We start from the raw sequence: 14,498 nt of genomic DNA, 5'->3' as shown, positions 1-14,498 counted from the left end.
ACATAAAAGGCAGATTCTAAACTAAAAAGCGTTAAAGAAAGTCTTCAAACATCAACAACAAACATCTTCTTCTTCTTCTTCAGTTCTTACCTGTCTCTGAGGCTCGCGCGTCCACATGGATGGATTAAAATGGCAGAAGATATTTCCAGCAGCAGTGACAGGAAGAGACGGAACGACTGGACGAGGAAGAGAAAGTGATTTTTTTGGGCAGAACCCGAGGGCGGGAACCAGGACGGAACCAGGACGGAGGAGGGGCTGCAGAGGTCCAGGCGGTTCGGTCGATGACATGGACGGGACCGGGTCAGGTTCACGAGGTCGCTGTTACGAATTCCTCGTGACGTCATCGACAACTTTGAGAAAAACAGCGGAAACATTAGAACCGCAATCCTGACCTTTTTATTAACTAAAAGCATTTCCAAGTAATAAATGTTTATTTATAGACGTTTATGTTTCGGTTCCGATGATTAACAGCCAAAAAAAGGGGGCGTTGTTTACCCACGCTTTATAAAATATAAATGTAAGGCAGTTTCTGAAGTTAATCCGCGTTTCTACAACCTTTAAAAGTCTGAATTTTGTATTTAATTCAAAAACTAAGCGTGAGGTTCAGGTGTTACCTTTCTCTCACCTGCTGCTAGCATGCGGCTTGTTTAGCAAAGATTCTACATCCGGTCGCGTGTCAGAATAAACACCGGAAGTAGAAGCTTTAAAGTTTCCTTATATTATATATTCAAATAAATATTATACTGTGAAAACCAAACGTTGTTCCTTAATGTAAATATGTTAATCACAAGAATAAACCATTTTAATCTGAAACTATATTTATTCTTTCTTGCATACGCGTTAAAAACATTTGTATGTAGTTTTCGATTCAAAAATGATTGAATCAAATACTTTCGTAGAATATATTTACAATTTATATACGATTTTGTTTTCTTTGAACTGTTTTTATTTGAATGGTGGTATTTGATTTAACGCGGTGCATGATAGTTTGTATTTATAAATATCATAATCAGAATAAATTCAAACAGTTACATTAAAAATATATTTATTATCAGTGGATCGGTATTATAGTCATTGTAGCGCCCCCTGCTGGTGGTCCAGCTCATCACACGTGTCACAAGGGAAAGAGACAGAAACTGATCGTTAAAAGTGTTTTATACAAAAATCGTGACGAACTCCACAAAAGCAAAACTGTCGCAGTGATGAGGTATTACATTTCTCTTAGTTCAAAGACACGTACAGGGTTTGTATTTAAATCAAACCAACACAGAATGATACATAACAAAAAAAGACATTTTGATGACTTAATTGCAACATTTTTTCAGATTCCAAGATTTGGGGTTTGACCTCTGTGACCCCCGATGTTTGAACAGTCCTGACAAAACATGTTTTATGAGGAAAGAGCACATGAGTATTTAAAAACAACTTGTTTGATCAGATGGAAATACTTTGAGTAAAGATATGAATCGTTTAATAACCGTTTAAAGTAGTTTGATCATTTGATTACATCTTAAAATGTGATGAACTACAGTTAAACACGTTTGATTGTAAGATTATATAATGTATGCAAAAGAAACACGTATTGGAGTCAAAGAGTACGATTGTTTACGTTAAAAAAATGAATGTACCTTTTCTGAAAAGTACAAGATTAGATTGAAACAAACAAATAAAAATACATGTGTAGAGTATTTCCTACATTTTAACATGTTGTTAATGAATGGACCGAAATAGATAATCATTTCCTTCACTGAAGGGAAACTACGCAAATTGCAGAATGTTTTATAAATGTTTAACTATAAAAAATCATTTAAATTTAATGGTTTATTGTGATGATTAAGTTGTAATTTAAGTTTTTTTTCTTCAATTAGCCACAGATTCACGTCCAACATATGTTGAACCCACATTATGTTCTACAGACAAGGGGTTCCTGCTCACGTCTAAGGCACTGCCGTCTCTCAGGCACGAGGAGTAAATCAGTTAAATGTCAGGAGGAGAAAACAGTTGTCGTCAGGATTAATAACCGGCGTGTGGATCCGCAAAAGAAGAAGACACTCAAAATAGATGAAAACAAGGCAGAAAATAGACACATTCAGTATTAAGACATCAACATCCCTGCAAAGGATTTTCAGCTTATTGCAAATAATGTTCACATTGATAGCAGCTGATGAGGAAGTACGTCTGCACGGAGCTGCTCTTTTGTTCACCACTCGTCACGTTGGACTGAACCCTCAGTTTCTGGTGTAAACACAGACTAGATCTGGAGACGCTGAACTTGTTCTTCCAGGTAGAGCTACAGGATGAAACCAGTTATTGTTCTCCAGATTTCTCACATTGAAACAGTAGGAATTTTGTTCTCTCTGCTGCTCGAGTCAGAAACGAAGAAGTCGTTTTCGTTTTACTAAGGTTCCTATAAGACAAAAACATTTTTTGTTTCCTATTCTCCGTCCCGACATCATGATGGATACACGTGGCCACGATGGGCGTCGTTCTCCCGACGAGGAGTTTCTACAGATCGTGACCTTCAGTGGTGAAGTCACGTGTCAATATTTAAGGTTGATCATCAAACATCCGTGTGGCGAGAAAACGATGGCAAATGAAGATTCTGTAAACATGAGACCGAGGACTGAAGCAGGTGCAACACATGCTAACGTTTGCTATTGCTCCGATAATATGGAAGAATAAAAGTGACATCGAACACATGGTTGAATTAAACATTAACAAGATGTTACTAGAATTAAATGTTACTTAAAACTGTGGAATAATGCATGTGTATTGCAATATATCTTGAGCTGAATATATCGTATTCAATCGTGAGATTAGTTTTTAATATATTGAATTTAAAAGGCTACAAAGACAATATTATCTTTTGAGCATTTATTATTGAATTATTGGAATAACAATATAATTTTGAAAACATTCCAATATATAATTAGTTTAAACATTTAAAATGTTAAATTCAAGCCCTGAATATTCTGATGACACTGATAAACTTCCATATCCATCACGTATAAAAATATGAAACTCATTTTTCGTCGTCAAAACAACTGAAGGACGACGTCTTTCTTTGGCGTGTTTCCGAACATGCCTCTTCAGCAGGAAGATGGTGGACTTTACCTTCGTGCCGACCCGGATGAAGCGTCTGGTCCGAACCCATCAAGACCAGGAAATGAAAAGCTCGATAAGACGATCGAACGTCTTCATCCGACGAGTCACCACTGCTCCACGTTGTCAGTGTAGTCCTCCATGGTGCCGTTGTCGTCCCACCAGCCCGGCAGCAGCATCTCGTCCTCCTCGCCCGTCTCCTGCTGGTCGTCGCCGTCCACCTCGTGTTTCCCGGGGGTCTCCGTGGCCTTGGGTGGACGCGCCTGCTTGGTGGTCAGTCTCTCGCGGAGCCGCCTCCTCTCCTGCTGCCTCCTCTCTCGGGCCCGCCGGCGCTCCAGCTGCCGGGTCACCTGGAAGCGCTGCAGGAACAGGTCCCGGGCGTACTCGTACAGCTCCACGTCCCACTGGTTGAGCCTTCGGATCCTCTGCTGGGTCTCGCTCGGGACCTCCACGCTGGACGCCCGCGTGCCGTTGAGCTGCGTGAACGGCGCGATGAACTCCAGGTTGAACGTCCGCTCGAACAGATACTGCGTCTTCCGCTGATACTCGGTCAGTCCGAAGAAGGCCATGCCCCGCAGGTTCCTCTTGGCGCTCTCCAGCAGGACCCCCCAGCGCTCGTCCTCGCTCATGGCCGACACGTTGTAGCAGCCCACCAGGCTGAGGTCGGCCAGCATGCGGGTCTGCCGGTTGCTGGCCAGGTTGTAGGGACAGTCCAGGAACTCCTGCAGGGAGCAGCCGGACCAGTCGTCGCCCTGGTAGCAGCTGGGCAGCTCCGACAGCGTCGGCGAGCGTCCGTCGCACACGTGCAGAGACGCCTTCCAGGTGGCGCCTCGCTGCACGTGACGCCACTCGCTCAGGTAGCGCGACACCGGGTCTCTGAGGATGGTGATGTAGTAGTAGTTCCTGCTTGAGAGAGAGAGAGAGAGAGAAAGACGAGAGAGAGAGAGCATTTAGTCATTTGTTTGATCACTTAATGTAATCATTTGTTTATTGAAAGGTTGACTTTTCTTTTGAATTGATAACAAAATATTTTCAAAATTGATTGATTGATTTTATTAACACAGAGTTCAATATTGTAATTGCAAAATAAAGTTTTAATTTGAATTCTTTTAAATTCTATATAAAAAACAATACTAAAAGAGAACAGAGTAACTTCTGCCAATCATGGGACGATCAGGTGATGCATTTTCAAGTTCCACAGAAGATAACATTATAAATTATTTAATTCAATTTCTTTTTGATAGTTAAAAAATAAACATCAGCCTTTTAGTATAGAAATGATTAAATTCAATTATTATTATTTAAAAAAAATATAGTTTTAGCATTTGAAATTATTATTTAGTCCGATATACTTTACATTAGAGACTTTTATCAAGTTTTCAGAAAGATAAATTGATTAAAAAAAGAGCCATTATCTTGTTTTGTGAACAATCGCACATATTTTGAAACAAAGGTTACACACTGTTACAGACACACTGTTCTGACATCGCAGGTTAAAATAAAACAACGTTTTAAATGTTACTTATTGCTGCTGGAAATACATGTTTGTACCAAATAACTTAATGTTAGTGAGAACTTATAAACAACAGCTGAAACACTTCTGTGACTCATTAGAATTCAGCAAATATAAAGTAAATACATTATATATTTCACATATACAGGAATAAAAGAACATCAGCATCTTTCTATAAAACATCAAGACACGTTAGTTAAAGGAACTTAGTGATTATTTATTTTATTTTGTGAAAAACTAAAAAAATCTAGTTCTGTCTTTAAAAAAACTGGCAATAAAAGTTTTCTGATGTTTTCCATCAATAATCCTAGAACTTCCTTCCATTCCCTTCGCCTACCTGGGCAGGTTCCTGAGGGCCTCCCGTGAGTCCATGCGCGCCGGGACACAGCGGGTCAGCTCGGTCCAGTCGGCGTGGAGACCACAACTCCATCCCGTGGAGAAGCGCGAGAAGAGCCAGGTCTCCCTCTTCCCGGGCCGGTAGCAGGTGCACTTCTTCTGGCCGGCGTGACACTCGCAGGGTCTCTCCAGCTGGATGTTCCTCACCAGGTGTCGCCCGAACGTGGTGCCGCCGGTCTTCTGGATGTGCAGGAACACGATGACGTCATCGCCCTTGATGTTGAAGTCCACGGCCCGGTACAGGTCGTCCCTGGAGAAGTTGAAGCGAGGCACGAACCGGACCAGGGCGCCGTCCTCCGCCACGTACGGGTCTTTCTGGAGACCGTCTGGGGAGTCACCGGAGGTCCGGCGACCCGAGCCGTCGACCCCGAACCAGGAGCCCAGCTGGTGCAGGACCTCGCACTCGGACCGGCTCGGACACACGTACTGGACCATGATGACGCCGAAGAGCAGCACCATGAGCAGGACCACCAGCAGCCGGTGCTGCCCGCTCATGCCCCCGGACTTCTCATCCATCTTCCCGGGGCCAGGACATCACTGGGCCAGTGCCTGACCTTTGACCTCGACGCTGAAGCAACAACAATGTAGCTGCTCGGTGGCTAACGTTAGCATCGATGCGAAAACAACGTAAAACCTCCTGAATATATGTTTTGTAAAAACACGGATCGAGTCTTAAAGGCTGTTTAAACACAACACACACACCCACGTCTGCTTATGATGATAAGAGATTATCTTTTGAGGTTAAATTAATCAGTCGCTTCCACTCGCCTCGATTGTTGACCTTTCTTCCCAGCAGCCTCTGCGCGTGATTTTTGGACTGGCGTGACGTCATCGCACCGCGGGCGTTTGAAGCAGTGATTTGTGTTTACAATAAAAATGATGGATTTAAAATGAAAAAAACATCTTTAACTGATTTGTTTGAGGAGGATAAGTAGGGAAGAGACACACAATATATTTGTATACATTACATTTAAAATGTTAATTTTCAACGAATAGTATTTTAAAGGCGTAGGATTATGGATTTAATTTCGTAACAAATGTGTTTTGTACGAATTTCTTACCTTAAAAATGTATTTTATTCGAATTTAACTCCGTAATAAATGTATTTTATTCGGCTTACATCTAGTAATAAATGTTTATGTACGACTTATTATTGTACTAGAGGTGTTTTAAAACTTTGATCTATTAATACGTGTATTTCGTCCTAAAATAATAAAAAAACAAACATTTGTCACCTCGTGACAAAAATAATTCGATTAAAAATGTAATTTATTTACTACAGTCTGTTTCCTGTATTAACACGTGTCTTCTAAATAGTTAAAGTTGGAAATAACTGAAACAAAAAAAACAACGTTATCTTTTCCCGACTTTTAAATCGTTAACCGACCTGTTTCCTGTAAATTAATCGATGATTAGATCCTTTTAAAATAACATTTGTTTGAACGATCTTGAGTTCAATCGATATCACTCACTGGTTATAACAACAAGTTGTCCTGGTCAGTGACGCAGCCGAAATAGCTCAGTTGGGAGAGCGTCAGACTGAAGATCTGAAGGTCCCTGGTTCGATCCCGGGTTTCGGCAGTTGGGTTTTTTTTTTGTTCCAGTTCATAGTATAGAAGTATTAGCGGCTGTTACTCTGATGAACAGAACAGTTATTTTAATATTTTATCATTGAATTAATATCAATACATTTATTAATCTTCTTAAAATCCTAAAATAGAACAGTGATAATTGGATAATACATAATTATAACCCTTCAGAGGGATCAATAAAGTTCTATCTCTCTAGAAAACTTCATTTATTTAATTTTATTTATGAATGATATTTTTAAACAGCATGTTTACTAACTGAAGCAGAGAAATAGCATCATTAAGGTGAAACCCTGATTATTTGGCAAAATAATATTAAAGAAATACAAATTAAACAAAAAAGAAACTGAAAAACAAATCCTCTCGTCGTCCGTTACAAGTTGCTGACGTCATTGTGTTACGTCACCAGTCATGCAAAGATCACTTATATAAGATAACGCCTGACTATTTTAGAAATACGTTACAGGACATAAAAGTGTAAGATATTTCACACTGTACATGCTTATTAAACGTGATATAAAACATTTCCATCTATAAACAGAGACTGGAGTAGTTTAGGACCAACATCTATTATCATATCTGTTTTATAAACACCTAAATAAAGTCTAATTCAAATTAGACCAGTGGAATAATAAGTTACAAACATTCATTTACAGAACAAAACCTAAGAACAAACTTGTAATAGGGATTTTTTATTTGTTATTTTTGTGTGCGATTGTCATCATGAGATTATCTTCCACATTTAGAACAAACTGTTTACGTTTAAGTCGAGCAACAACAAAAGCTACATTGATCGGCTGAGCTGGTGAAAACAGTTAGAGGGAGGTCCAAGGACTGATCCTTGTGGAACCCCACGGCAAACGTCCTGAACCAGGTGATTGAAGTCTAGACTTCTGATGTACTCTTGAGCAACTGTGAGTTTTATTAGAATTTGTTTTTAAATGGAACTAAAACCAGAATCCTAACATGTTTATTTGCCGGTGTTGTCAACACAAGACAATATTGTATTATACCACACTGAATATTACCATGATATTTCATTCAGCATATACTACAATGCAACTGAAGTAACATGTTATGTGAATTCATGTGTTCTCACTAGTACATTTGATAATGTTCTTATACAATAAAATGGTTCAAATTTACCTTTTCTTATCCTTTAATATACTTGTGATACTTGGAGTAGATACAAAAACCCACTTAATAACTAATAAAGTACTAATAAAGTTAATCTTAAAATATAGTGTACTTTTTTATTTGAGTTTTTAACCCTTATTCAAAGTTGGTTTCAGCCTTTTTCCAACATGTTATTACGTGTGTACATATTTAAAACATGATATTTGATGTACTATGGTTTCACTAATAGCAACGACTTTTGATATAAGTGATGAGAAGATTTTTAAGTTGCCATTTGTTCCTTCATCTTTTTTAAAATGTTATTTTCCTAAAAGAAATAAAACAAACAAGTGTAACCATTGCGTACTACTTGAGTATATATTTATTTAAATTTACTTTTAAAGTAAGCAAAGAAAGAAATGTATTATATACTACATTAATATTATTATGTAATGAAAATAAATATTTGATTGTGTCTAGTATCGATTATCATATGCATTTTATAATTAAGATTTATTTTCCTGCATGGATGTGTTCCTGAAAACCGAGCAGAGTGAGACCTCTGTCCATCATGTCGCGCTCGTCCGTGTGACGGTTGGAATGCGCGTTCACGAGCCGCGCCCCGCCCTAGTCGCTTTAAAAACGTTGGAGACGCTGCAGCGACGGCAGCGCGTGCACGTTAGTCTTCTCTTCTCTGACTTTAACTTTAAATCAGTTTCTCTTAAACTCTGATGGAGCTTCAGCGGCGGCTGCTGCTCGCGCACTGCGGCGCGCACCTGCTGTCGGTGCTGGGGGGCCTCCTGGTGGTGGTCCCCATGGCCCTGACCGGCTCCTCGTTCAAGGGCCGCTGCGCCCTCTTCTCCAGCGGCTACTGGGCCAGAGCGGGTCCCACACTGAGCGCGGACCCGGCGGGGGGCGAGGGTCAGCTGGTGGTCCAGCAGTGGGGGCCCCCGGCCGCCTGTCAGTTCGTCACGTTCGTGGGCATCTTCACGGTGCTGTACGGGGCCGCGCAGGGATGGAGGGGCCTCTTCTATCTGCACGGACGGCATGACGAGTGAGACACACACACACACACACACACACACACACACACACACACACACACACACACACACACGTTACATAAAGTTTATATAACAACTGTGTGTTTGTGTTACAGTAGCAACACTAGAGTCGTTTCTATAGCAGGAGAGAAAATGAGGGTTCCTTCACTTTATTATGATGGAAACTTGTGATGAAATAATCAAAAAATGATAGTTAAGTTCATTTAAATTGATAGTTAAATCAATTTAAAATTCATAGTTGTCAATTTAAATTGATAGTTAAGTTAATCTAAAATGGATAGTTATGTTAATTTAAATTGATAGTTAAGTTAATTTAAAATTGATAGTTAAGTTAATCTAAAATGGATAGTTAAGTAAATTTAAATTGATAGTTAAATCAATTTAAAATTGATAGTTAAGTTAATTTAAAATTGATAGTTAAGTTAATTTAAAATTGATAGTTAAGTTCATTTAAGTTGATAGTTAAATCAATTTAAAATTCATAGTTAAGTTAATTTAAATTGATATGTAAGTTAATTTAAAATTCATAATTAAGTTAATTAATTTGATCGTATAAAATGTATTTTTTCATACATTTTATTCAAAGATACTTAAAAAAGAAGTAAACATGTTTATCTTCGATATGATTTGTAACATCAACAAAACAATCTAATACAAAAGAGTGTATTTACGCCATTAAATCATAAAACAAATGTTAATTAAATTCGTGAAATATTTCCTTTTAAATACATTTAAAATTATAATATAAAACATTTTAATTTAAAACATATTCCCACAAAACCTTTAGCTATAAGAAAGAAAATGGAGAGAAAAAAGTCCTGTCAGAAACTTTTTACAAGAGGCTCCATTCATTTCAGTTAGAGGTCACATGTGGCCCCGGGGCCTCATTTGTCAAAATCAGGTACAAACAATTATTTACAAAACAAAACCTAAGAACAAACTGCATGCTGATGTTTTTGATACCAAACTTTTCGACTGTTTTTTTTCTTTACAATCTTTTTTCTTGTAATAGGGATTTTTTATTTGTTATTTTTGTGTGCGATTGTCATCATGAGATTATCTTCCACATTTGGAACAAACTGTTTACGTTTAAGTCGAGCAACAACAAAAGCTACATTGATCGGCTGAGCTGGTAAAAACAGTAAGAGGGAGGTCCAAGGACTGATCCTTGTGGAACCCCACGGCAAACATCCTGAACCAGGTGATTGAAGTCTAGACTTCTGATGTACTCTTGAGCAACTGTGAGTTTTATTAGAATTCGTTTTTTAAATGGAACTAAAACCAGAATCTGAACATGTTTATTTGCCAGTGTTGTAAGTAAGTAAGTAATTTGTATTTGTATAACACTTTTCTAGACCAGGGTCACAAAGTGCTTAAACAATCAAAACAATACTAAATAAAGTATATACTTTAAAGATCAAGATAAAACTGATAACACAACAGGAGTTCCAGAAAATCAAGGACAAGCCTGAACAAATAAAATATTGTTTCAACACAAGACTTATTTTTATTAGTATTTATTATCTGTTGTGGTGTTGACAGTATACGTTTGTACGATAAATAAATACAAATAAATAAATAATTGAATAAAATGAGATTAATAAAATAAATAAGCGACTCTTGCATTAAAGTGAAGCGTCTAATATATTTAAATTAAAGTAAATTATTCTAAAACATTCTTAAAAATTCAGAAAGGGTCCAAAATATTCTCTAAATAAATTCTAATGTTTACACAAAACCATGGAATTGTTTTATTTTGACTTGAGAGCAACATATTTGACCCTTTAATCTCCAGACTGTGATGTTCAATACGTTCATGCTCTTCTCCTGGTCCTCAGCACCTTGTTCTCGTCCTTCCTGACGGTGCTGCTCAGCATGATCATGCTCTTCTTGTCCGGAGCTGCAGCCGCCATCTTGTCTCTGGGTCTGGACTCCTGGTGCGACACTGTGACCGACAACAACAACAGGTTCCAAAGGTGAGAGAACGTTTCAAAGCCTCGTCGTCACTGGAATCAAAACCTGCTTCGATCAAAACCTCCTTTGATTAATCAGTGAAAAGAAAAGATCCTCATTGTTGGAACTAAATATATTTTAGTTTAATTAGTTTAAATCTAAACTCAAAACTCATTTGTTCAAAACCGTTTGATCCACTTTTCATTTTTATTTTTAAATGTGTTTCAATTATGGTTTTATTCTTTTTTCCTGTTTTAATTTATGTGTACTTATAATGATAGTTGTTTTATGGTATTTTAATAAAATGTGGGTGTAAAATAAAAATAATTTGATATTTTATTTTACAATTAACATGCAAATATTCACAGCGTTTTTGTTTTTCGTTGTTGCAACTGAACTACTCGGCACATTGTATCGTGAGATCAGTGTATCGTATTGAATCGTATCATGAGATCAGTGTATCGTATTGAATCGTATCATGAGATCAGTGTATCGTATTGAATCGTATCGTGAGATTAGTGTATCGTATCAAATTGTATAGTGGCATCAGTGTATCGTATTGAATTGTATCATGAGATTAGTGTATCGTATTGAATTGTATCGTGAGATTAATGTATCGTATTGAATCGTATCTTGAGATTAGTGTATCGTATTGAATCGTATTGTGAGATTAGTGTATCGTATCAAATTGTATAGTGGCATCAGTGTATCGTATTGAATCGTATCATGAGATTAGTGTATCGTATTGAATCGTATTGTGAGATTAGTGTATCGTATCAAATTGTATAGTGGCATCAGTGTATCGTATTGAATCGTATCATGAGATCAGTGTATCGTATTGAATTGTATCGTGAGATTAGTGTATCGTATTGAATTGTATAGTGGCATCAGTGTATCGTATTGAATCGTATCATGAGATTAGTGTATCGTATTGAATCGTATTGTGAGATTAGTGTATCGTATCAAATTGTATAGTGGCATCAGTGTATCGTATTGAATCGTATCATGAGATTAGTGTATCGTATTGAATTGTATCGTGAGATTAATGTATCGTATTGAATCGTATCTTGAGATTAGTGTATCGTATTGAATTGTATCGTGAGATTAATGTATCGTATTAAATTGTATCATGAGATTAGTGTATCGTATTGAATCGTATCTTGAGATTAGTGTATCGTATTGAATCGTATTGTGAGATTAATGTGTAGCTACAGCTCTCAAAATGTATTATTACTTGACTGACTGGAAGATACTTGTAATTGTTTTAGTGTAATCTCTCTTGAGGACATCATCAAACAGTCTTCCTGACAGTTGATCAACGTCGATAAAGACTTCATGTCACTCATTAACACAGGAGTTGATGAGCTGTCAATCATCAGTGGATGATGAGAGAAGTGTCAATGATGTGTGAGTCTCTTGTGTTCTTATCTTTTCATTGTGTTTGATTTCAGCTGCGCAGACGCTCAGTTCGTCACACTTCACCTCGACGTCGACACGTCCTCGTTTTACCTGGACTTCAACATCGCTCAGGTGAGAGTTGAAGTATGATTTCATCGATGATCCGCCACATGTTAGGATCAGAGACGATACAACACTGTTGTGACCATTTTCTGACCCACAACAAAAAGAACATATTAAGACAAAAACTTTTGTCGAACAATTCTGAAGGTTAAGTGTTTTTGCCACGATTCTGACTCAGTTAAACTGTTATAAATTCCTATAAAAACACTTACAAAATAAACCTATATTAATTATATTAATTTAATAAATATATTCATTACACAACACACTTATTATGTATATACTGTAGGTGTATCAGTGCCGTCAGTATATTGAATTAAACATTTCAAATGTTGAAACTTGAAAATATTTGATCATCACATCATCACATGATCGTCTGCACGTCGCATGATTGGCTGAAAGTTGGATCCAGTAGCTCGGTGCTCTGTTGGTTCTGTCTGGTGACTCCATTATACCAACTGTTATGTTTTCAATTTGAAAGGCTACGAAATGGAAAAAAATCAAGATAGACATTTTATTTTTAAATAATTGGAATATAAAATTCTATGTCTAAAAAAATATTTTTATTAAAAACAATTAAAATATTCTAAAACTAAAAATCATTTTTGACCTTAAAATATAAATGATTTAATTCAATTATTCATTTCAAGACACAACAACATTTCAATATAGAAATAATGGAATTGAATTAGAAAAAAAATAAAATACAATTCAGTGGTTAAATTACTATTCAATGTTCCGATTACACTTATTTAATTATATACTTAAATCTTTAATAGTCTTTAATAGTTTTCTATAAATATTCTGATTTTTAATAAACTACATTGTAACATTTCTCTTCTTATCAACAAAACTGATGTCGTACATTCTTTAAAATAATTTCGAAATAATGATGTCGAAATAAAGGATATAAATTAAACTCCAAACAAAAAAAAGAAGAAGCATATTACTTCAAGACTATTGTTCACTAAGTACACGCTACACAAACTTGAAGTACTTTAACACATGACTTCCTGTCCGTCCTCAGCTGTCTCTGTGGTGTGTGACGCTGCTGTGGCTCGTCCAGTCCGTCCTGTCCTTCCTGCGTCTTTATCACAGTCACAGTCAGAGCATCAGTCGACCGTGTCTGAGAGAGAAGCAGCTGCTGCTGAGACACAGTCCGTCGGGAGGATCGTCGGGAGGATCGTCTTCGTCCTCGTTTCCTCCGTCAACACCCACGCTCTTGGTTTGACACGCCGTGATGTCACTTCCTCTGGACACGTCCTCCCGTCGTGATGTCACTTCCTCTGGACACGTCCTCCATGTCGTGATGTCACTTCCTCTGGACACGTCCTCCACGCCGTGATGTCACTTCCTCTGGACACGTCCTCCACGCCGTGATGACACTTCCTCTGGACACGTCCTCCACGTCGTGATGTCACTTCCTCTGGACACGTCCTCCACGCTGTGATGTCACTTCCTCTGGACACGTCCTCCCCGCCGTGATGTCACTTCCTCTGGACACGTCCTCCCCGCCGTGATGTCACTTCCTCTGGACACGTCCTCCACGCCGTGATGTCACTTCCTCTGGACACGTCCTCCACGTCGTGATGTCACTTCCTCTGGACACGTCCTCCACGTCGTGATGTCTCTTCCTCTGGACACGTCCTCCCCGTCGTGATGTCACTTCCTCTGGACACGTCCTCCACGCCGTGATGTCACTTCCTCTGGACACGTCCTCCACGTCGTGATGCCACTTCCTCTGGACACGTCCTCCCCGTCGTGATGTTACTTCCTCTGGACACGTCCTCCACGTCGTGATGTCACTTCCTCTGGACACGTCCTCCCCGTCGTGATGTCACTTCCTCTGGACACGTCCTCCATGTCGTGATGTCACTTCCTCTGGACACGTCCTCCACGCCGTGATGTCACTTCCTCTGGACACTTCCTCCCCGTCGTGATGTCACTTCCTCTGGACACGTCCTCCCCGTCGTGATGTCACTTCCTCTGGACACTTCCTCCCCGTCGTGATGTCACTTCCTCTGGACACGTCCTCCACGTCGTGATGTCACTTCCTCTGGACACGTCCTCCACGTCGTGATGTCACTTCCTCTGGACACTTCCTCCCCGTCGTGATGTCACTTCCTCTGGACACGTCCTCCCCGTCGTGATGTCACTTCCTCTGGACACGTCCTCCCCGTCGTGATGTCACTTCCTCTGGACACGTCCTCCCCGTCGTGATGTCACTTCCTCTGGACACGTCCT

General features: G+C 38.8%; 2 protein-coding genes and 1 non-coding gene across 4 annotated transcripts; 2 read left to right on the top strand and 1 right to left on the bottom strand.

The window, feature by feature from the left end:
* Positions 1-1,028: 1,028 nt before the first annotated feature.
* hs6st2 (heparan sulfate 6-O-sulfotransferase 2) lies at positions 1,029-5,811 on the bottom strand. Of its 2 annotated transcripts, none has more exons than XM_087799292.1 (2): positions 4,953-5,811; positions 1,029-4,008 (listed from the first exon to the last, which is right to left on the bottom strand). In XM_087799292.1, the coding sequence occupies exons 1-2, from the start codon at positions 5,525-5,527 to the stop codon at positions 3,210-3,212; spliced, it is 1,374 nt and encodes a 457-aa protein (XP_087655418.1). In that variant the 5' UTR covers positions 5,528-5,811; the 3' UTR covers positions 1,029-3,209. The 2 variants fall into 2 exon arrangements, with proteins under 2 accessions (XP_087655418.1, XP_087655419.1); XM_087799293.1 differs by having other exon boundaries at positions 1,029-4,005.
* A 708-nt stretch (positions 5,812-6,519) lies between these two features.
* Positions 6,520-6,592, top strand: trnaf-gaa (transfer RNA phenylalanine (anticodon GAA)). The gene has a single exon. It is a non-coding gene; the product is annotated as a tRNA-Phe (tRNA).
* A 1,779-nt stretch (positions 6,593-8,371) lies between these two features.
* LOC148072457 (transmembrane protein 179) lies at positions 8,372-13,955 on the top strand. Its single transcript, XM_087798848.1, has 4 exons — positions 8,372-8,770; positions 10,619-10,756; positions 12,185-12,263; positions 13,282-13,955. The coding sequence occupies exons 1-4, from the start codon at positions 8,448-8,450 to the stop codon at positions 13,483-13,485; spliced, it is 744 nt and encodes a 247-aa protein (XP_087654974.1). The 5' UTR covers positions 8,372-8,447; the 3' UTR covers positions 13,486-13,955.
* Positions 13,956-14,498: the final 543 nt, after the last annotated feature.

Source organism: Callionymus lyra, chromosome 9, assembly GCF_982586985.1.
Source record: "Callionymus lyra chromosome 9, fCalLyr1.hap1.1, whole genome shotgun sequence".
Lineage (NCBI taxonomy): Eukaryota > Metazoa > Chordata > Actinopteri > Syngnathiformes > Callionymidae > Callionymus > Callionymus lyra.
This window is presented reverse-complemented; position numbering and strand designations above follow the sequence as displayed.